This window comes from Capsicum annuum, chromosome 8 (assembly GCF_002878395.1).
Source record: "Capsicum annuum cultivar UCD-10X-F1 chromosome 8, UCD10Xv1.1, whole genome shotgun sequence".
Taxonomy (NCBI): Eukaryota; Viridiplantae; Streptophyta; class Magnoliopsida; order Solanales; family Solanaceae; genus Capsicum; species Capsicum annuum.
Genome location: NC_061118.1, coordinates 157,636,640 through 157,660,687, shown reverse-complemented (window position 1 = coordinate 157,660,687; position 24,048 = coordinate 157,636,640). Strand labels below are relative to the sequence as shown.

At 37.1% G+C, this 24,048-nt stretch overlaps 3 protein-coding genes across 4 annotated transcripts; 1 reads left to right on the top strand and 2 right to left on the bottom strand.

Moving 5' to 3' along the window:
- The first annotated feature begins 4,033 nt into the window (after window positions 1-4,033).
- Window positions 4,034-6,778, top strand: LOC107839795 (pentatricopeptide repeat-containing protein At1g14470). The gene has a single exon (XM_016683429.2). The coding sequence runs from the start codon at window positions 4,180-4,182 to the stop codon at window positions 6,454-6,456; it is 2,277 nt and encodes a 758-aa protein (XP_016538915.1). The 5' UTR covers window positions 4,034-4,179; the 3' UTR covers window positions 6,457-6,778.
- Window positions 6,779-6,879: 101 nt separating this feature from the next.
- On the bottom strand, window positions 6,880-11,490 carry LOC107839796 (PHD finger protein Alfin1). Its single transcript, XM_016683430.2, has 5 exons — window positions 10,655-11,490; window positions 10,467-10,499; window positions 8,461-8,689; window positions 7,437-7,557; window positions 6,880-7,344 (listed from the first exon to the last, which is right to left on the bottom strand). The coding sequence occupies exons 1-5, from the start codon at window positions 10,740-10,742 to the stop codon at window positions 7,069-7,071; spliced, it is 747 nt and encodes a 248-aa protein (XP_016538916.1). The 5' UTR covers window positions 10,743-11,490; the 3' UTR covers window positions 6,880-7,068.
- Window positions 11,491-13,981: 2,491 nt separating this feature from the next.
- Window positions 13,982-18,602, bottom strand: LOC107839794 (PHD finger protein Alfin1). 2 transcript variants are annotated; one of them, XM_016683428.2, is made up of 5 exons: window positions 17,924-18,602; window positions 17,722-17,754; window positions 15,974-16,202; window positions 14,531-14,651; window positions 13,982-14,455 (listed from the first exon to the last, which is right to left on the bottom strand). In XM_016683428.2, exons 1-5 carry the CDS (start codon window positions 18,009-18,011, stop codon window positions 14,174-14,176), a joined length of 753 nt encoding a protein of 250 aa, XP_016538914.1. In that variant the 5' UTR covers window positions 18,012-18,602; the 3' UTR covers window positions 13,982-14,173. The 2 variants fall into 2 exon arrangements, with proteins under 2 accessions (XP_016538914.1, XP_047250766.1); XM_047394810.1 differs by having other exon boundaries at window positions 13,982-14,651; window positions 17,924-18,328.
- Between the last annotated feature and the right edge of the window lie 5,446 nt (window positions 18,603-24,048).

Genomic DNA, 24,048 nt, shown 5'->3' with positions numbered 1-24,048 from the left:
TTGGAGGAAGGGTTACTTATGAGCGGACCTTCTAACTCCAAAACTCAGCAGAAGCCATGTACTCAATGGCTCAGTTTAATCCATGATACCATACTCCATCTATGTCATGCATTACAGACTCAGTTCAGTTCATGTATCATGTTCCAGGCCCAGTTACGTCCTCATGTTCCCGCTCTTGCATATTAAGTAATTGATCTCAGACTCATCGGTATTTTCAGTTCAAGGTAGCATTCTTTCTTGAACTTACCCGTTCTCATGTTCAGATTTTAGTACCAAACTTGGTATTTAGTTCCATGCCCAATTTTTAGTTCAATCTTGGTACCTTTTACCATTGCATGTTCAATCGCATGTTCACGAGTCAGTTTAGTCATATATTCACATATCAGATATGCGTGATCAGCTTATCAGTGCTTCAGTCATGCATTCACGTATCATGTCAGACATATAATCATGCATCAGATATGCATAGATTCAGCTTGTCAGTTATGCATCAGATATGCATTCTCATTTTGATAAACTTAGTTCATCAGAGCACGCAGTCCTTCATTCATAAACCAGTATAATATGCTCAGTTTTCAGTCATGTCATTCATTAACTCATGTCTCAGTAGTGAATGTCTTGTACGTACTCCAGTTTATTATTTTTCCCCTCTCAGTCAGTTTCATTCGAGGACAATGTTCCCAAGGGGGAGATTATAATACCCCACAAAATCGCGTGTCAAATTCAGCTCGTAAAGCTCCATGAAAGATCCCAAGACTTAGAAAAATTTTGGTAAGGGTTCAAGATTCAACACTTAGTCTTATTTTAGACCTCCAAACTTCGGAGATTTATTTGGCAACCTTCCCGACATTCATTTTTTAATTTTCAAGTTGCGTTACAATCGACAAGCTCGTAGTATATCCCGGGTGAGTTTTGGAATTTTTGGAGTAGCATAAGGGAACGTTTGGGTGCTCAAAACAGAAGCCCCGGGCGATTAGCCCACGCCGCCTACTAACTCCAGTGCTTGCCTAGTTTTTTTTTCCAGCATTTCAGGGTCAACTTCAAACGATTATAAATCCTTGTATATAATGAACTGTGAGAGCTTCTATATATCAAATGAAACCTATGGGAGTATTCTTTCCAATGCAATTGGTTTCATCCAATTTGGGCATCTGAGTAAAAAGTTATGATCAATTTACTTCAGCCTGTCAGACAGTCAACAGAGGGACAACTACGTCTTTTTCTCTTTTCTTAAGGGCATTTTGGTCATCTCCCACCCCATATATACCCATAAACTCAGAATTAACCCCATTTTCAACCAAAATACACGCTTTTCTTCCATTTTCTCTCAAGAACAAGAAGATGGTTTTCAATTGGGGATTTAATTTCAAGAATTTTTTCATCAATCTTCCAAGAATCACGAACTAAGGTATGCGTGTGTTGATTTATGGATTTCTTTCATCCATAAAGCTAAAAAAATCATCTTCTAAATTATGTATTATGATATTTATGATGTTGATGGTTGATGATCATGTTGTTGTAATTTGATGATGCCCAAGATGGGATCGTAGTATGTTTGTATGAAACTATGGTGGTATATGATGTATAAACATGTGAAATTGGTGGTTGAATACTTGTAATCTTGATGAATCCACCTATGCTAAAGATTTGCATGTAAGGTATTTGTGAAAATACCTAAGAGACTAGAAATCATGCTTTTATGACATAATAGGTCCTAAATGACTAGTCCATGTTCTATACTTATGTTCAACATGATTTCGATGCAAATATAGTACGCATTGTTGTTGTAATATGGAATGCTCATGAAATTGAATTTATGCAAGTATTTACATATTATGTGCATTCCCTTTTCATAACCAAGAATATGATAGCCATGTGTAGTATGGAATCCCCTACTTATGATATTGTGAATTGTGGACTCTATTCTTATGATCAAGTCAGTCATGTGTGTCAGTTTCCTTCCATCGAGTCTTGGGGGTACTTATACTCGAAAGATATAGCTGTGTGCCTAGATCCATGTCATGTTGTCACGATATCCTCAGTCAAGCCATGCTCAGTAGACTTCAGTCAGTCATGTGATTCAGGAAATCTCAGTAATCTCATGAACTCAGTCAGTTACCAGACATCAGTAGTAATTCCGTCAGTCAATGGAAATTCAGTAAACTCAGTAACAGTCCAGTTCTACTCAGTACTCAGTAACTTCAGTTCTCTCAGTCAGTCCTCAGATCTCAGTAGTATTCCGTTAGTCAACGGAGCTCATTAAATTTAGCTTAGCTCAGCTAAGCAACACTATCAGTCCAGTTAATTAGTTCAGTTAATCAGTTTAGTCAGTCATGCTCAGTGTCTATTCAGATGGGAGTAGAAGTTAGCACCGAGTGAACCCAAGGATGGGAACACACACTGTGGTGTGATTCTTAGCAGTCATCCTTGCATTCCAGAACTATGTAACCAACATATGTTGAGACATCAACACTGCCAGCTTGAGGGTTGATGAGGCAGACATCCGCCGTTCTCTTTTGGGGACACTGCCAGATTTGAGTGTCACTCACAGCTTATTTTTACCCGTGGCACGGTATTGACACCCTTCCAATCAGGGTAAGGATTGGACCCCAGTTCAGCTACATTAGCATACATGGGGCATATCTGTTAAACTACTACCTCCCACAGTCTCAGTCATTCAGTTTCAGTAAAAGAACTCAGATAGTTCTTCAGAATATCAGGACAGTCAGATACAGTCAACTCAGATATAGTACGGAACTCAGATACTTCCATCAGATTTAGGGCTATCAGCTACAGTCACCCATGTTATCAGTATCCATTATAAAGGCTATCAGATATAGTTACTCATGTTATCAGCTATATCAGCTATCAGAAATCATTTGCCAGTCATATTAGATTTCAGTAAACTCATGCTATCAGTACTCAGTTTCAGGACTGTCAGATACAGTCAATTAGACCAGTCCTTTATAATTAGGACTGCCAGAAACAATCATTCCTTTATCAGTAATAAAGTATCAGTCTCCTAGTATTCAGTAATACAGTATCAGTTCCTTACTTATTAGTGATTCACAGATCAATATCAGTAAACGCAATCATTTAGTATCTCGAAACTGGTAAACTCATGTTGTCAGTATTCAGACTCAGTAGTCAGTATCGTCACGAGTTTAGTAGCAGTTACTTATGTATGTATGTGTTCTCACGTTCATATCAGTCAATATTGTTCATGCATACAAACCCTTTGCATTTAGCTTACCTCACTCGTATACTCAGTACTCTTAGTTGTACTGACGCATTCGCGCTATGGTGCTTTCTTTTATGTTACTTCATAGGTTCAGATACACGATTTCTAGACCAGCAGTACCAGTAGCAGTAGCAGTAGCATTTCAGCTGTCAGAGTTCCAGCGGTGAGTCCTCGTCTCTTGGAGTTAGTTGGGGACATGTCCCATCAACTCTCTATTCAGACAGCTATGTTAGAGGCTTTTCAGACTAGTATGTTCAGACTTCAGATAGTATTATAGTTGTTTTGGGTATTCTATACCCCACTCTCATGTTATGATTATTCCGTTTTGAACCTTATGGCGTTACAGTATTACGTATTTTGCATTTATGTTCTATATTATGCAGTGTACAGGTACAGATATCAGTCATGGATTAGCTTGTGGTCCTTCGGGGTCATGGGCACCGTGTAGCGTTTCGGTTCAGCAAATTGGGGCGTTACAGTTGAGTTGGTGGAAGAAGAAAGAGAAAGAAGAAGAAGGTAAAAAAATTACAAAAATCATAAAATAGAGCTCCTCACGCACCTTTAGTGTAGTGCAACACACACAATGTGCTGAATCAACAAAAGGTGTCAAAATGACACACTTTATAGCTACTTGAGGTGCCAAAAGTGCACAACGTCCACTTGAGGTGCCTAAGTGAAAGTTCGTGCCAAATTTAGAGGGCACCGATGGGTTTGGCCAAACCTCTTAGACTGGAGTATTTAATTGAAAAACTTTATTATTAGTTTAGGTGTTTTGAAACACGACTTAATCAACTTATCTAAAATTGAATATCCCAACAAATTTAATACTATATGATGTATTAAGACAGAGAGTACTAAATTGAAACAAAAGACTAGTTAAGTTGGTTAAGGAAAAAGTGCCAAATGTTGGGACTGAAATAAGGTTCTTGTAAATTGTCATGTCACATTTGCACACGGCTGCATTGAAAGCGACCAAACTAAAACACTTGAAACAGCTTCATGCACAACTCATTCAACACTCCCTCTACTCCGACAACTACTCGGTGGCGCAGCTCATCAATCTCTGCACGCGCCTCCACGCGTCACCCACCTACGCTCGCCGTGTTTTCGACTCCGTCCACCATCCCAATGTCTTCGTTTTCACTAATATTCTCAAGTTCTACTCACAACTGGGTGCCCACAGTGATGTTCTCTACCTGTTTGATAAAATGCAGATATGTGATGTTACCCCTGATGCCTTTGTGTATCCGATTCTAATTAAAGCGTTCGGAAAATGGGGGGTTGTGTTCCACTCCAAGTGTATTAAAATGGGTCATGATTGGGATAGGTTCGTCCGCAATGCGATTATTGATATGTATGGAAAGTTTGGGCCATTGGAGATTGCGCGGGAGCTGTTTGATGAAATTCCCAAGAGAGCTGTTGCGGATTGGAATGCGATGATTTCGGGGTATTGGAATTGGGGGAATGAAGTTGAAGCAAGGGGTTTGTTTGATTTGATGCCTGAGAAGAATGTGGTTACGTGGACTGCAATGGTTACTGGGTATTCAAGAAGGAAAGATTTGGAGAATGCTAGGAAGTATTTTGATCAAATGCCGGAGAGAGGTGTTGTGTCTTGGAATGCAATGCTTTCGGGGTATGCTCAGAATGGGTGTGCGGAAGAAGTTATAAGGTTGTTTAATGAGATGATGAGTTGTGGAGTTTGTCCTGATGAAACTACATGGGTTACTGTCATTTCTTTGTGTTCTTCGCATGGTGATGCTAGCCTTGCCGAGGGGCTTGTTAAGATGATAAATGAGAAGGGTGTTCGTTTAAATTGTTTTGCAAAGACTGCACTACTTGACATGTATGCTAAATGTGGGAACCTTTCTATGGCTAGGAAGATCTTTGATGAATTAGGTACATACAAGAATTTAGTTACATGGAATGCGATGATTTCAGCATATGCAAGAGTTGGTGATTTGGCTTCCGCAAAAGAGCTATTTGATAAGATGCCTGAGAAGAATGTCATCTCTTGGAATTCAATTATAGCTGGTTATGCTCAAAATGGACAATCTAAAGTGGCTATTGACCTTTTCAAAGATATGATAGCAAAAGATGTGCTGCCAGATGAAGTTACCATGGTTAGTGTAATCTCGGCCTGTGGCCACCTTGGGGCTTTGGAATTAGGCAATTGGGCAGTTAATTTCCTGGAAAAGCATCAAATCAAGCTGAGTATTTCAGGCTATAATGCTCTGATTTTCATGTATTCCAAGTGTGGTTATATGAAAGACGCTGAGAAAGTTTTCCAATCGATGGAAGACAGAGATGTGATTTCTTATAACACATTGATTACAGGTTTTGCAGCTTATGGCAATGCCATTGAAGCTGTTGAATTGTTGTGGAAGATGAAGAAAGAAAGTATTGAACCAGATCGAATAACCTATGTTGGGGTACTAACAGCGTGCAGTCATGGTGGATTGCTTGAAGAAGGTCAAAGGATATTTGATTCAATCAAAGATCCAGACTCCGATCACTATGCGTGCATGGTTGATTTGTTAGGTAGAAACGGTAAACTAGACGAAGCAAAATGTTTGATTGGAAGTATGGCAATGCATCCACATGCAGGAGTATATGGTTCTCTTTTACATGCTAGTCGAGTTCACAAAAGGATAGACCTTGGAGAGTTTGCTGCTAGTAAGCTCTTTGAAATAGAACCAGAAAATTCAGGTAATTATGTTTTGCTTTCAAACATATATGCCTCAGCAAGAAGATGGGAAGATGTAGACAGGGTGAGAGGGTTGATGACATTTGGAGGAGTAAAGAAGACAACTGGATGGAGTTGGATTGAACACGAGGGTGAGATGCACAAATTTATAGTGGGTGACAGGTCACACGAGCGATCAGCAGATATTTATAGAGTGCTCTCTGAAACAGAAAAGAAGATGAGGCTAGCTGGATATATGGCTGATAAGAGCTGTGCTCTAAAAGACGTTGAAGAAGAAGAGATGGAAGAGATGGTAGGGACCCATAGCGAGAAGTTGGCTGTGGCTTTTGCTCTTCTTGTTACTGAACCACATTCGGTCATAAGGGTGGTGAAGAACCTCAGAATATGTAGGGATTGTCACGCGGCAATCAAAATCATTTCAAAGATGGAGGGGAGGGAGATCATTGTAAGGGATAATAATCGGTTCCACTGCTTCAGTGAAGGGCAGTGTTCTTGTAAAGACTATTGGTAGTCGTGGCTTACCAACCAAACTGATATATGTTGTATGTACTTGGAGCAGCATATTGATTAGGCTGCAGAAAAATTGTCAGTCATGTGAAGGTATTGCAATTTGCCGGATCTTTCCAATATGATCGGAGTGATGGCTTTTAGAGACTGCTGATGAACAGCTCTATTTTGCTGTTAGTTTGTGTTTGAGCAGCAACATTTAGTTCGCGGATAGAAGTAGCCGTCGAGAAGGGTTCAGCAAAAGGCTATTATTAGTGGGATGAGTCAAAGGGCTATGACTGTTGGATTGTTTTTGTTCCAGCGGCAATTGAATTCGTTTCAATTTACACGTTTATGTTCGCAAAAGTTCTTGTCCGTACTACTGCACCGTAGTTAAATAAGCATTAAAGTTGAAGAAAAGGATGAGAATGGATCCTCAAACCCAAGATGATAACAGGCACACATTTTAATTAATCTAAAATACAATCCGAAAGCAAAGATTACAGAAAGCAAATGTTCATGAAATGGGCATCCCACAACAAACATTTAACTTCGAAATAGATGACACTTGATAACTGAGCTAAAAGTCCTAGACCTTCCATCATCACCACTTGCTTGATGCTAAGTTACAAACAAATTAAACTCTAGCTCTCTTGCTACTGCAACTAGGACACTTGTACTGCTTGATATGCTCCGCTTTTGCTGGAGTAATCTTCACACATTTGCCATGGAACCATCTCTCGCAAATATCACAGCAAATCCAGAATTCATCAGTGGCATAATTATCACCACAAGCTCCACAGAGAGTAGCCCCTTGTTCGTCTTCTTCTTCCTCCTCCTCCTCCCCACTTTCATCCTCCATTTTAGGTGGAGACACCTTTGCTGCCTTCGGCTGAGACTCTGGCTGTCGAGACTGCAAACAAAGACGATAGCAGAGAACACATGTTAAACAAAAGGAAAGGAAAAAAAAAGCTAATTGTACATGTTAGGTCAGTTTATGAGAACCTTTCCACTTGATTTGCTTCTGCTGCTATTGTTGTGAGTGGCATCGCGTGCCTGCTTAGCAACTCCAGTGACAACCTCAAACACTGTCGGGAGATCATTCATCATTTGGAAAAGCCTCTTCCTGTACACATGATTTACAAAATAAAACAACTATCCTCTCCAAACAAACATAAGATAACCATTTAACCAACGGAAGCCACATTTATGAGATTGGACTGGCTAGGAAAACTATCAAACACTTGACAAATATAAGCTAAATTTAAGTTGACATTTATGGACATAGCACACAAGATTATGAAATTCAATGCAACCAGTATATAGTCTTAACTTATAACAACTGCAGTAATAGTTTCACATCCAGAAGATTCTCTAACCCACAATAGCAGCTGATACAGAAAGTGGACGACTCAAGGGTGGAAAAGAGGGACAAAAGAACTGCTACACAAAAGTTGCTCAAGTATTATACAACATTTGTGCTGTCCTGAATGTCCCGACATGTTAGACATCCTTCGTTACTCAACTAAGCACTCACCTATGCAATGAAGTTCTACAACCAATAATAACAGCTGACGTTGAAACTCTCAAGATGTCAGACCTTTTACTGTTCACTCAACAGAGCACTATTTTACTCAAATGCTAATACATCCAAAAATATCAGCTGACAGTAAATGCCTCAACATGTCAGGCATCCTTAGCTTCGCTCAATCAAACATCATCTTAGCCAATGATGCCACAACTAGAGGTGGCAAAATTAGCCCATGAAATCATAACCCGCCCAGCCCGCTCAAGTTTGGGCCGATTATTGACCTGCCCATTTATTAGCTCAGCACAGTTCAACTGAGGAGGGGCAGCACGTTGCACAACACTTGTATGCAATTGCCAAAGGGAAGCCCCAGGCCTCCAATATCTTCTAACAAACAGGAAAAACATACACATTTAAATGAAATACAACAGCTAGGAGCAAGTTTGCAAGACAGTTACAAATGATAAAGGTGAAATCTAAAGGTAACAGATGTTACATTACCTTTCACTCTTGCCGAAACCAAACCGTGCACCAAAGTAGAATGCAACAGAAAGCAACCATGAATCACTGTGAACAGCAACAAGTGATAACCAGTCCTTCTCTTGCATTCCATCACGTGCAAAATTTATGCCTAATGCTGGCTCCGGAAGTTCTGGAGGCACCTCCTCCACAGGGAGGTTTACTTCCCATGTTTCATTAGGAAGCCCATAGAGACACAAGTTCTCCTTTTCTGAAAGTAAATACATGGTTAAATTCAGAACTGGACATAAGCAATTCACAAAAATAATCCGCATAAGAGATCTAAAGGAAAGAAGAATTGAAAATCCAGTGAGGGAAAATACCCAACAGGCCTCATAACAAGGAAAAGGAGAGGGCAAACTGTGAAGTGAAGGAGAGAAGAATGATGCTACAACACAAGAAAAATCTATTATCCTTACAACTTCCAGGTTGGAATAAACAATCCAAATCTCCTTATAACTATGTGATTGGACTAAGAACATTCAAAAGTGAGATATACTGACATGAAACCAAGATAACTGTTTGACATAGAGTAGTTTATAGATATACATTGTCACAAAGTTCATCATAAGAAGTTCTGCAAAATGGGAACAACATAAATAACAGCAATGAAATAAAGTATTTAAACCAGTTCTTCATACAGAGTTATTTACAGACTAGAGAATAAATATGAACAAGGTAGAAGCTGCATAAAATAAAGGAGTCAAGAGTTCCGGATAAAGCTATGGTATGTTTCTCTATTACATCAAATGCCTTCAAAAACAATCCATGAATGCTGGCACAAAAAGTCACCTCTAATACTGTCAAAATGCAAAATAAGGATTTCCAAATATCTGAAATTGTGTTCAGTGACCCGCAATAACAGAATGTCACCTTCACCACAAAAGAAAAATGACAAGGAGAAAAAAATACGAGAACATTCATTAATCACAAGATGACAACTATCCTCCCACACTGACCACAAACTTCGACCACTTCAACAAAACCGCCTCCAGACGCCTCAAGTATGTATACACCAAAAGCGTCTACAAAAGGTCATGAAAACATCAAAGTGCTTTCAGAACTGCAATCATATGCTCTTTTACCTTTATAAGTACACCAGCTGATACAATCAGGATAAGTCTTGACATTTCTTTAATACAACAGACATTGGGACATGCCTATTACCAATCAGAAACAAGATTAGTAATGGTTGGAGACACTTGTCACTGTGATAGGGAAATGATGATCACTGCTACATAAAAGAAAATTTTACATCTCGTCTTCCTTGAGAATTAACACAACAACAACAACAACAAACCCAGTGTATTCCCACAAAGTAGGGTCTGGGGAGGGTAGGATGTACGCAGACCATACCGCTACCTCCTTGAGAATTAACACACACCTTCAAAATTACGATGAAAACACTTCTAACATTGACACACTCACTAAATGACATAAAATTCTAAGTAATGATCTCATTTTTACAACTCATATTCTGGAATGCAGTTTGAGGTCATGATAATTCTGTTGTAAATGCAGAAGAATTTCTTTTTTCAACTGAAGCAACGATTAACTACTTAATAAAGATATGATTGTTTTCGTTCCTGCATAACAGCCAAAGAACAACATCAAATGACAAAACGATGCAAACAGTCAGAAAGCTCTAACCATGAGGTGTTTTAGCTTACTTTCAGAGAAAAAGACATTGAAATTACAAAACTGACACAAAAACTGGACAATAAGCAAATTATAGAATTCTGAAATATCAACATTAACAGTCAGTCACAAAGTCCTAATTAGGTGGCTTAATCACTCTAACCACATTAACAATGAAATTCCAAAATACAGCAGGAATATGCACAACAGAGTTCTCTCTCTCTCTCTCATAAAAAGTCCCAGAAATTAAAAGCTATAGCATATAGGAAAATATACTACATTTAAGAAATACACCTCAAAATCAGTAAAACAGAAGAACCAAATGAGCAAACTGAGCAAAAAAAACACACCAGGATCACACTGCTGATAAAACTTCTCAACATCTGCAATAATTCATAAAAAAATAAAATCACAATTAGCAAAATCAAAAAAATAACATCATAATTAGCAAAACCAACAAAATCCAGAACGTAATTATGCTTAAAAACTCACAACACTGCATAAAAATCCAAGATAAAAAAGAAGAAGAATTAGAAACCTGCAGTAAGTGCTTTGATTAGACCAGCTCTACGACCTTTGAAATCAGTGAATACTTCTTCTACAGTCCTAGGTACTGTATTTTCCATATTATCCTTATTTTCAAGCAATTTCTAACAACCCCACAAGCTAAAAATTGAGTCTTTGACTAAAAACAAGAAAAGGGTTGAAGCAAATTAGGGTTTTTTCCAAGAACTAGCTAGGGTTTCCTCTTCATATTGCCCAGAATTTATAATTAGTTTATTATATGCTGTTAAAAATGAAGATTTATAAAGAAAAAAAGCTTAAATTTTTATGAGAAAATTGCAAGAAGCGGATATGGAAAGCGAGAGAAGAAAAAAGAATGTGGAGATGGGTGGGTAGAGAGTTTTACTCTAGCAGCTGCATTCATTTTCTTTTTTCTTTTTTTGAGTAAATATAGCACTACTGTACAAGTACTTGGATCTATTGTAAAAAAAAAAAAAAAAAAGTGGCAGAGACATCAGAAATCTGATGTAAAAATGTCTTCTTTTTTTTCTTGTTTAAAAATTATAATGGTCCTAGTTGAGATTATTTTATTATTGGTTAGGAACTTGGGAAGGGGTTCTAGTATCTTCTTTTCTTCTTGTTTGATGACGAGGCAAAGATGTAAACAAGAAGGGTGTGGTTGTTGAGTTTTGAGGGGTTTGATTTTGATATTCTTGTTTTTAATGGGATTGAAATAGCACGAATGTCTATTTAGTTATCTAAAGGTCTACACTTTCTTTTCAAAGTAAATGTTTTTTGGATTGTGTATTCAAAAGATTTGATGTAGTAATGAATGGATTGAGAATTACAAGGTTATGGAAGACAAATTTTTATATGACTTTGTTTTGATGGATAAAATTTGCTGATATAGTGAGAGATAACAGATATTTCATAAAATTAGCGAAAGTTGTTGAGGAGATACAATGACATAGTCAGTATTATCTAATTTTTCTTATCAGTATTGTTGGTATAATTCTATGCCATTAGTATAATCATGGTATTTTTTGGTGAGTTCTTTCTCAAATTTCACTAAAAAAACTATGCTGGATATGTTGTTGATTGGTTACCCTAAAACTTAATCTTATTGAGATTATTTCTTTGCATAGGTACAAAATGGGTTCGAACAAATTTGGGATTAATTTTAGGGTTTGAGTGATTTGTTTATTAAGTACTAGTATTTGTTTTATCTTGCAGATCAACTGATGGGTGAAAAAGAGGAGCCGGTGTTAGAGAAAGAAAAATTTTAGATGTGAGAAAACAAGTGTAATTTTTCTGGTGAAATCGTCGCAAGGCAGTGAATTGAGTTTAAACACAATTGGTAATTTTGGGATGACTCCAATATAGAAATGAGGTGAGTAGCTTTTTTACTAGTAATACTTTTTTATAAATCAAGCTAGAAAATTTTTTTTTTGTTCATATGTGTATATGATGGGTTCAACATATGGGTGCCGTAGCTATGTTATGTCATCTGCTTCTGTGCTGTACTATGTGTTTGTGTGATATCTCGTGACTTGAGCCGGGGGTCTTTCGGAAACAGCCTTTCTACTTCATCAGAGGTAGAGATATGGACTGCGTACATCTTATCCCCCAGACCCCACTAAGTGGGAATACACTGGGTTTGTTGTTGTTGTTGTTGTTGTTGTTTGTTCATATGTGTATATGATGGGTTCAAACCGTGGAAACAACCTCTATCATGGGTTCAAACCGTGGAAACAACCTCTTGCAGAAATGTGAGGTAAGACGCGGAAATAGACCCTTTCCCAAACTCCGTGCATAGCGGGTGTTTTAGTGCACCGGATTGACCATGTATATCACAAGGTTAGACCCGAATTATAGACACCCCTTCGGACACCGTTGTTGAATATAAAATAAAATGAATAAATAAATATTTAGATTGAGGCGCGGATATCTAGCAATTTTGGTGTTTATGTGAATTTTCATATTAAAATTACAATATAAGCACCAACATCTACTAACAAATACTTTCCTTTTCAATTAAAGAAAAAACTTAATAGACTCCCCTGCTCCTCCATTGTTTTAAGCTTGATCTACTGGCCATTTGGCCTGAATTCGCCTACATGTTAGCTAGAAGAACATCATGGATGCTGGCTTTTGAATGATGCTTTTTGTGCTCTGCTTGTAGAACTGAGATAGCCCAAGTAATTGCTCCTACTAATGTCCATTTTCTTTTCTAGCCATGCCTTGTACGCTATTTAAAACATTTGTGATAGAACTCATGTAGTGTGATTATTGTAATTGTTGCAACAATCACACCTATCTACTAACTATAAAGAGCTAAATTGTGGTTTGTGTTAGTATAAATGAACAGATGAATGAGTAATTGGAGTTGGAGGGACAAAAGTTTTGTGTGTTAGATTCTTAGAATCACTTTGTAATGCTTTTTTGAAGTGTCAAATTTATCAAGCTGGAAGGGTCGTTGTAGCTTTAGTTTCCTCTCTAGGATACAACCTCTTTAGAGAACCATAGCATTGGCTCAGCTTTACGATCCCATGAAGTCTGTAAAGACATTGAATTGAAACAATTCAAAAGCATTCTGAAGTTGATTCACGACATCTCAGCTGATTTGATCACTATTATGCAGTACTAGTATCGAGAAGGATGTGGTTACTTGGACTGCATGGTTACTGGGTATTCAAGAAGGAAAGATTTGGAGAATGCTAGGAAGTATTTTGATCAAATGCCGGAGAGAAGTGTTGCGTCTTCGAATGCAGATATGCCATGTTGTCCGGGTAATGATCAAAATGGGTGTGCTGAAGAAGTTATAAGGTTGTTTAATGAGATGATGAGTTGTGGCGTTTGCCCAGATGTAACTACATGGGCTACTGTCATTTCTTTGTGTTCTTCGCATGGCGTGTTTGCTTGAATTATTCTGCTAAGACTGCGCACTCGACATGCATGCCATGCCGAGTGTGGGAACCTTGCTATGGCTAGGAAGATCTTTGATGAATTAGGTACATACAAGAACTTAGTTACATGGAATGCGATGATTTCAGCATATGCAAGAGTTGGTGTTTTGGCTTCTGCAAGAGGGCTCTTTGACAAGATGGAAGAGATGCAGGGACCCATAGTGAGAATTTGGCTGTGGCTTCTGCACTTCTTGTTACTGAGCCACACTCGGTCATAAGGGCGGTGTAGAGCGTAAGGATATGTAGGGATTGTCACACGGCAATCAAAATCATTTCAAAATTGGAGGGGAAGATGATCATTGCGACGGATCTGAATTCCCCATACTACCAGAGTGTAATATTTAGGTAAGTTAAGAGTAAAAGAAGATGAAAATGGATCCACAAACACAAGATGATGACAGGCACAAGTTTTTATCTAAAACACAATCAAAAACCAAGATTACAGAAAGCAAATGTTCATGAAATGGACATATCATCAGCAAACATTTAACTTTGACATAGATGGCATTTGATAACTGAGCTAAAAGTCCTAGACCTTCCCAACATCACCACTTAACTGATGTTGCTCTTAAAGTTACCACAAGAGTTTAAACTTTAGCTCTCTTGCTACTGCAACTAGGACACTTGTACTGCTTGATATGCTCAGCTTTTGCTGGAGTGATCTTCACGCATTTGCCATGGAACCATCTCTCGCAAATATCACAGCAAATCCAGAATTCATCAGTGGCATAATTATCACCACAAGCTCCACACAGAGTTGCTCCTTGCTCGTCTTCTTCTTCTTCTTCTTCTTCCTCCTCCCCACTTTCGTTCTCCATTTTAGGTGGAGACACCTTTGCTGCCTTGGGTTGGGACTCTGGCTGTCTAGACTGTAAATCAAAGATGATAGACAAAATAAGGAAAAAGAAGAGTAAATTATTTATGTTGATCCAGTATATGAGAACCTTTCCACTTGATTTGCTTTTGCTGCTATTGTTGTGAGCGGCATCACGTGCCTGCTTAGCAACTCCAGTAACAACCTCAAACACTGTTGGAAGATCATTTATCATTTGGAAAAGCCTCTTCCTGTATGCAAAAATTCCAAAATGAAAGCAATTATTCTCTCTAAATAAATCTCAGATAACCATTTAACCAATGGAAGCCACATTCACGAGATGGGATGCTAGCTAGATGAACTTATCCAGACACTTGACAGATATAAGCAAATTTAACATTACATTTCTGGACATGTACGCATGATTATGGACTCCTCCGAAACTAGTTTCGCAGTATAAAATCCAGCTTATAATGATTTTCAGTATAGTTTCACACCCAGAAGATTTTCTAGCCTACAATAGCAGCAGATACAAAAAGTGGAGGACTCAAGTATTATACAGCATTAATATTGTCCTGAATGTCCTGGCATGCTAGACATCCTTCAGTTACTCAACTAAGCACTAACCTATTCAATAATAACAGCTGATGATCTCTCAAGATTGCCGACCTCCTATTGTTCACTCAACATGCTATTTCATTCAATACGACACATCTAAAAACACCAGCTGAAATAAACATCTCAGTCATCCTTAGCTTCTCAATCAAACATTATCTTATCCAATGATGCCACAAACAATGCCACTATGATGATTCTAAATACTGAATCCTGGAGAGAAGAATCACATACAGTAAATCAAATCCACCTTGTTTGGGATTTGGCCCAGAGCATGGTTGATTGATCGTTGCGTGAAAATACCTCAAGAAGAGGCAACAAACAGGTCAAACACAACATGGTAAGCAAAAAGACGACAAAAAGGAAACATATACCTATTTCTTCAACAGAGATTTGAAGGGAAAAAAGGGAGCGCTACCACTGTATGGTTTAGAAAGAACAATTCTGGAAAAGAGAGCCTTTCAATACATGATTGTTGACTAAATTACTTAAGTGATTTTTCAAGGAAAATTATCCCACCTATGGAACAAAAAAGGGACAGCAACCACAGAGGCTCATCTCCCTAAATCAATCAATGGAGCACACAAGTTCTGGATGTTCTAAATGATTGGGGAGATGAATTTAAGCAGCATGAGGGGAACTACAATGGGAAAGAAGTAGCTCAACTTAAGCCACTAGATACACCCCTAAAGATAAAAGAGACACAAGCAAAAAATACCTAATAGACACTACAAAGATAGAATTTAAAACGGAGGGTGGGAAATCCACACAGAATTTAATAGGACAGCACACGATACAACACTAATTTACATTTCCCTAAAGATAGCCTAGGCCTCCAATGTCTTCCATCAAACATGAAAAACATACACATTCAAATGAAATACAACAGAGAGGAGCAAGTTCGAGCAGTTAAAGCGATCTAGGTGAAATCTAAAGGTAACAGATGTTATACTATTACCTGTCACTCTTGCCGAACCCAAACCGTGCACCAAAGTAGAATGCAACAGAAAGCAGCCACGAATCACTGTGAACAGCAACAAGTGATAACCAGTCTTTTTCTTGCATTCCATCACGTGCAAAATTTATGCCCAATGCTGGCTCTGGAAGTTCCGGAGGCACCTCCTCCACCGGGAGGTTTACTTCCCATGTTTCATTAGGAAGCCCATAGAGACACAAGTTCTCCTTTTCTGAAAGTAAACATGTGGTGAAATTCACAAATTGCCATAAACACTTAATAATTGATCTGCACAAGTGATCTAAAAAACAAGATTTGAACATCCAATGAGGGAAAACACACAACAAGCCTCAAAAGAAGGAAAAAAGAAAGGGCAAACTGTGAAGCGAAGGGAGAAGAATAATGCAACACAAAAGCAAAATCTATTATCCTTACAACTCCCGGGTCGAAATAAACAATCCACAAAACCTTAAATAACTATGTGCTCGATCAGATTAAGAACGTTTAAGAGAGAGATATCTATCATAAGGACTGACAACTGTTTGATATATAGGAGTAGTAGTCTAGTGATATACATCGTCACAAAGGTCAAATCAGCAGTTTCTGGGAATAAAATAAACAACAGCAATGAAATAAATAATGTAAACCAGTTCTTCAAATAGGATTCTTTACAGAGACTATAAAATAAATATAAACAGTTACACTGTATAAAAGAAAGAAGTCAAATGTTCAGGATAAAGCTTCAGATATGTTTCACTACTATATCACAAATACTTCAAACATAATTCACAGAGTGCTGGCACAAAAAAGCACCTCATAACTGCCAAATACAAAATAAGGATTCCAAATTGTTTTTTTCACAGCACATACTACCCCCCCCCCCCCCCAAAAAATAAAAAAATAAAAAAACAAAACTTACCAAGAAAGAGAGAAAAAGAAGACAATAATATTTATTAATCATAAGGTGACAATATAGTATACCCCCCATATTGACCAAACACTTCCACCCACTTTAACTACACAACCTCCAGACACCTTAAGTATGTGTACACCAAATGCATCTACCTAAAACAGTCATGAAAAAATGCTTCCAACACTGCATTCATATGCAACAGTATGCTCTTTCATCCACATTATTAAGTACAAACAAGATTAATGATGGTTAGGGACATTCCATTCACTGTGATAGAGAAATGATGATCACTGCTACATAAAAGAAGTTTTAAATCTCTACTTACTTGAGAATTGATACACAGGATTACGAAGAAAACACTTCCGACATTGACATTCTCACTAAGTGGCATAAAATTCTAAATAGTGATCTCACTTTTTCAACTCATGTTCTTGAATGCAGTTTGAAATCATGATAATTCTGTCACAATAAACTACTTAATAAAAATAAGCTCTTTCCAGTCCTGAATAACAGCCAAGCAAGACATCAAATGTCAAAATGATGCCAACAGTCAGAAAAGCTCTAACCATATGTCTTACGGCACCGCCTGGAACAACAAAATTGAAATTACAAAACCGACATAAAACAGGACAAGAAGCAAATTGTAAAATTCTGAATTGGTGAGAGCCACAAAGTCCTAATCAAGTGGCTTAATCACTTTTATCACATTAACAATGTAACTCCAAGTTACACTAACAACTTTTTTTTAACTCAAGCTTAATAAAATAGAAAAACCAAATTTGCAGAGATTGATAGAACACAATAATCCAATCTAAAAAACTGAGCAACAGAAACTCACCAGGATCACACTGCTGATAAAACTTTTCAACATCTGCAACAATAGTTTTTTCCCCCAAAAAGAAAAAAAATCATAATTAGCAAAACCAACAAATTCAAGAAACACCCAGAAAGCACTTATGCTTAAAAAAATAAAAATAAAGCATAAAAGCACATGCAATTATTATTTTTTTATTTAAAAAAAGGAAATAAAATTTACAAACCTGCAGTAAGTGCTTTGATTAGACCAGTTCTACGACCTTTGAAATCGCTGAATACTTCTTCAACAGTTCTAGGTACCGTATTTTCCATGTTATCAGCAATTTCTAACAACCCCACAAGATAAAAATTGAGTCTTTGCAAGAAAACAAGAAATGGGTTGAAGCAAATTAGGGTTTTTTCAGCTAGGGTTTCCTCTTCATATTGCCCAATTTTCAAAATTGCTTTGCTATATGGTATGAAAATGAAAATTCATAGAGAAAAAAGATAGAATTTTTATGAAAATTGTAAGAAGTGGAGTCAAAGAAATTGTAAGAAACGGATATGTTATGGAAAGAGAGAGAGAGAAAAAGAGAAGAAAGAGAGTAAACAGCGGGAAGAAAAAGGAAAGTGGGGTGGGTGGGTGGGTTGTGGGGAGAGGGTTTTTAATAGCTGCTTTTATTTTCTTTTTTTTCTTTTTTGGTACATTTTTTCCATGTTGGAATAGTGTACACGTACTTGGATCTATTGGTTTTTCTTGAATTAAAAAATTGTGGAAGAGATCAAAAATCTGATGTGAAAATTTTTTTTTCTTCTTTTTTTTTTTTTTAAAAAAAGAGTTTCTTGTTAAGATTATAATAGTCCTAGTTGAGAATATTTTATTGGTGAAGTTTTTGCCTCGGAGAATGCAAAGGGTTTTGTTTATCTTCTTTTCTTCTTGTTTGATGACGAGGCCTTTTGTGGGTTCTGATTTTGACATTGTTGTTTGTTGGAGGTTGGGGGTGGGCGTGGGAGTGGGGGTGGGGGTTTAAAGATTTTTTTTTTTTTTTTTTTTTTTTTTTTTCGGGTGAGAAGCATAAAAAGTTAATTTATTTGAATTATACATTAAAGAATAAGTTTGATTTCGCTTGAATCATGAGGTTTTAGACTTTAATTTCAATTGAAGTCATTTCTGTGAGTTCAAATTTTGATGAATAGTATTGCGTAAGGCTATTACATAATTTAATTGCTAACCTAAAAATTAATCTAATTGTGATTATTTCTTTGAATAGATCCAAAAATGACACCACCTAATTTTGGGATTAATTTTTTGGGGTTTGACTGATTTCTTTGTTACTATTGTTTTATTTTGCAGATCAGCTGATTGGTGCAAAAGAAGAGCTTAAGTTAGAGAAAGGGGGAAGAGGTTAAAGTAGATTTTACTAATACGTGACAGGATAAGTGTACCGACTGGGTTGTGTAGCAAATATTTTTTCTGGTGAAATCATAGCAAGGCGTAGTATAAGATCTACAAGTATGTAAATTGACCGTAGTTGTTGTAATTTATGTAAGTTTTACTTCTTTTTTTTTTTATAAACTTTGCTAAGCGTAGATTCTTTTTTCATACGTATATCACAAGCTTGTTGACCCCTTCACCTACAAAAGATAATCTTACTATAAAACCTTCCCCTGCTCCTCCATTGCTTATAAACTTCACATGCATGTTGGCTTGAAGAACATTATACGTGTTTTCTTTAGATTGATGCTTGTGCTCTGCTTGTTGAACAAGTTTAGCCCAAGTAATTGCTCCAACCTGTGTCCATTTTCCTATCCATGCCTTATTCGCTACTCCATATATTTCGCGATTGAACTCACGTAGTGCAATTGTTGCAACAATTACTGTTATCTAATTACTGTTATTTCCCACAATATGGTCGGGTATGCAGAATCTGTATATTACAACAACAACTTCAACTAGAGTTCAAGTATAAACAAGAACACAATGAAGTATCAAATACCCTCAACACAAGATCAAAATGACCTTTTCAAGAGGTATATTTATTTTTCAGGAAAAATAAGATGAAGCAGAAATTGAATAGGCCAAGTCGTCCGAATTCACGGAATTTCCTTAAGGAAATAATTCCCCTCATTGTACCCGAGGTTGTGGAATTTTTCCTCCCAAGATAAAATAGCCTTCAATCCGACTATAGCGGTACCTCAAATAGGCGGATTCTTCGAACGCACAGAACGCTTTGATTGATCACACAGAATATTTGTAAAGAAAAGAAGAGAATTTTTATTCTGAAAATTTCATTACCTCAAACCTGTTGAAGAAGATAGATTTTTATAGCCATAACATGCCTGTTCGAAAAGGTGGCATTGGTTCAACTTAGAGGTGTGACTATTCTGAAATTGTATGGTTGTTTTCCCCCCAAATAATGCAGTATTTTTGCTGAAACATTACACCATTTCGTGAAACAGTGCACCAGTTCACTGGAACAGTGCATCTGTTACTTTAACAGTGCATCTATTTATTGTAACAGTGCATCTGTTCAACGTTCACTGAAACAACGCATCAATTTAGAAAAACATCACCAAAATGCATATAAATGGAGTATCGAACACAGAAAATATATTTACTGTGTCATTCCTTTTGGCATTTTTTGGAATTCAAATAAAGTTTGTCCAAAAAGATAGATCTCATCGATCGATCATTTGACAAATCTAAATCCAAATCCGAAGCCGAAGCCGAGCGACGACGACGACGACGGCAGCACGAGGCATCATCTAGTTCTTGCCTCACTGTCCATGTAGAGTTAGTGTTTCTCAATATAAACACTCTCAAGTTCTCTTCTTCCACCAATGTGAGAGAAAGAGTAAACTTGCCAATTTGGGAGTACACTTTTCATTTTTAGTGTCTCCTTCCCTCCATCCTTTTACTCTCCATTTTTTCATTCACACTTCTTTCATCTACTATGAACCCAATAATCCCCCACATGAATGGGAATGGCTATTCTTTGTAAAAGTTTTACGGACAAGTATGTGATCATCAAGCAAAGACTTATTGCATCTGGATAAGTGGGTTTCCTTTTGAACTTTCTGTAGTGAACATGCATCAGATGCACTCGGTCAATCGGTAGATTTGATATCTTTGAACCGTTGAACTTTACTGTACACTTAGACAATACATGTCACACAACCAGCCTTTTAACGTTTATGGTTCTCATGGTTTTATTCTTTTTAGTCATGAATACGTCCCGGTTTCATGAGAGCTTAGAGAATAGACCTTTACTAACATTCTCCTTGAAACGGCTTTCACTTCGCCCTCACATAGGTGATTTCTAAACGTTCAATCCTGTAGATTAAACTATTTGGTCAAATCTGCCAAATTTAGATAATCATTAAAAGACTTTTCACCTAAAGTCTTATCCTTGTTTACTAAAGTCTACATCATGAGAATGGGTTGGGTATTTGACAATGTTGAACCTGTCTAACACAACTTTTTTGATCTCCTTGAACCTAGCTCTTGGGATCTCCAGTCTGCTAGGTAGAGTTAACACCATGCTGACTCGTCCTAGGACTTAAACCCATTCCCTTAGATGTTCTTTCCACTTCTTCTCTAGATAGACCTTTTGTAAGTGGATCTGACACATTATCCTTTGATTTTACATAGTCAATAGTGATAATTCCACTAGAGAGAAGTTCCCTAACGGTATTATGTCTCCATCGTATGTGACGAGATTTACCGTTGTACATCATGCTTTCAGCCCTAGCTATTGCCGCTTGGCTATCACAGTGTATGCATACTGGTGCCACTGGCTTAGGCCAATACGGAATATCTTCCAAGAAATTCCAGAGCCATTCTGCTTCTTCACCGGCTTTATCTAATGTGATAAATTCAGATTCCATTATAGAGCGAGCGATACAAGTCTGTTTAGATGATTTCCAAGAAATTGTTCCTCCACCGATAGTAAATACATATCCACTTGTGGATTTTACTTCGTTCGATCTAGTGATCCAATTTGCATCACTATATCCTTCAATTACCGCAGGATATTTATTATAATGCAAAACATAGTTTTGAGTGTATTTAAGATACCCCGAAACTCTTTTCATTGTCATCCAATGAATTTTGTTGGGATTACTTATGTACCGACTCAATTTACTAATAGTACAGGCTATGTCTGGTCGTGTATTGTTCATTATATACATTAAACATCCCAATACTCTTGCGTACTCCAATTGTGAGTCACTTTCACCTTCATTCTTTCGAAGTGCAAAGTTCACATCCAATGGAGTCTTGGCAATATCGAATTTCATATACTTGAACTTGTCAAGTACTTTTTCAGTATAATGAGACTGTGACAATGCTAACCCTTGTGGAGTTCGATGTATTCTTATACCTAACATCATATCTGCAACTCCAAGGTCTTTCATATCAAACTTGCTCACGAGCATTCGTTTTGTTGCATTTATGTCAGAAATGTCTCTACTGATGATTAACATATCATCCACATATAAACAAACAATGACTTGGTGATTTGAAGTGTCTTTAATGTAAACACATTTATTACATTTATTTATCTTGAATCCGTTTGCCAACATGGTTTGGTCAAACTTTGCATGCCATTGCTTAGGTGCTCGTTTTAGTTCATAAAGTGACTTAACAAGTTTACACACCTTATTGTCTTTTCCTGGAACCACAAAACCCTCAGGTTGTTCCATGTATATTTCTTCCTCCAAGTTTCCATTTAGAAATGCGGTCTTCACATCCATTTGATGGATTTGAAGATCATATACAGCTGCCAAGACAATTAACATTCGAATCGAGGTTATCCTCGTTACTGGCGAGTATGTATCAAAGTAATCAAGGCCTTCCTTCTGTTTGAAGCCTTTTACTACAAGTCTTGCCTTGTATTTGTCAATAGTACCATCCGCCTTCATTTTTCTTTTGAAGATTCATTTAGAATCTAAAGGTTTATTTCCGGGAGGAAGGTCAACCAATTCCCATGTATGGTTGCTTAAGATTGAATCTATCTCACTATTGACTGTCTCTTTCCAAAATGATGAGTCTGACGACGACATCGCTTCTCTAAACGTTTGAGGCTCATTTTCTAAGAGAAATGTTACAAAATCCGATCCAAACGAAGTTGACGTTCTTTGACGTGTACTACATCTTGGATTTTCTTCATTATGTACATTCTCACTTGGTTCATCTCGAGATCGTTTAGATCCTCCACTAGACTGTTCATGTCTAATTTTATACGGGTAAATATTTTCAAAGAATTCAGCATTGTCTGATTCAATTACCGTATTTTCATTAATATCCGGATGTTTGGATTTATGAACCAACAATCGACATGCTTTACTACTTTTCGCATATCCTATGAACATGCAGTCCACCATTTTAGGTCCTATCTTAACCCTTTTAGGTATAGGAACTTGAACCTTCGCTAGACGCCCCCATACTTTGAAATATTTCAAGTTGGGTTTTCTTTCTTTTCATTTTTGGTAAGGAATTGATTGTGTCTTACTATGGGGAACTCTGTTGAGTATACGATTGGCCGTAAGGATAACCTCTCCCCATAAGTTTTGCGGTAAATCAGAACTTATAAGTAAGACATTCATCATTTCCTTCAAAGTTTGGTTTTTCCTTTCCGCAATTCTATTAGATTGAGGTGAATATGGGGCCGTAGTTTTATGGATTATTCTATTCTCTACACATATTTGCGCAAAGGGAGATTCATATTCTCCGCCCCTATCACTTCTTATTATTTTGATCTTTTTGTCTAACTGATTTTCAACTTCAGTTTTATATTGCCTAAACACATCTATTGCTTCATCCTTACTTTTAGCAAGTAGACATAACAATATCTAGTGCAATCGTCAGTAAAAGTTATGAAATACTTTTTCCACCACGTGATGGTGTTGACTTCATATCACAAATGTCAGTGTGTATTAAGTCTAAGGGATTGAAATTTCTTTCAACAAACTTATAAGGATGTTTTGCATACTTCGATTCCACACTCGTTTGACACTTTGATGTATTGCACTCAAAGTTTGGCAAAACTTCTAAATTAATCAATTTTCGTAATATTTTGTAATTAACATGGCCTAAACGTTCATGCCACAAACCATAAAACTCAAGCAAATAAGAAGAATTTGAACTTTTATTTATTTCAACAGTCATTACATTCATCTTATAAATACCCTCCGTGAGATAGCCTTTTCCTACTACATTTCTCCTTTGCTAACTACAATTTTCTCAGAAACGGTTACACATTTGAATCCGTTCTTATCTAGGAGTGAAACAGAAATTAAGTTCCTACGTAACTCCGAAACATATAACATATTTTTTAGTGTCAAGACCTTGCCGGAAGTCATCTTTAAA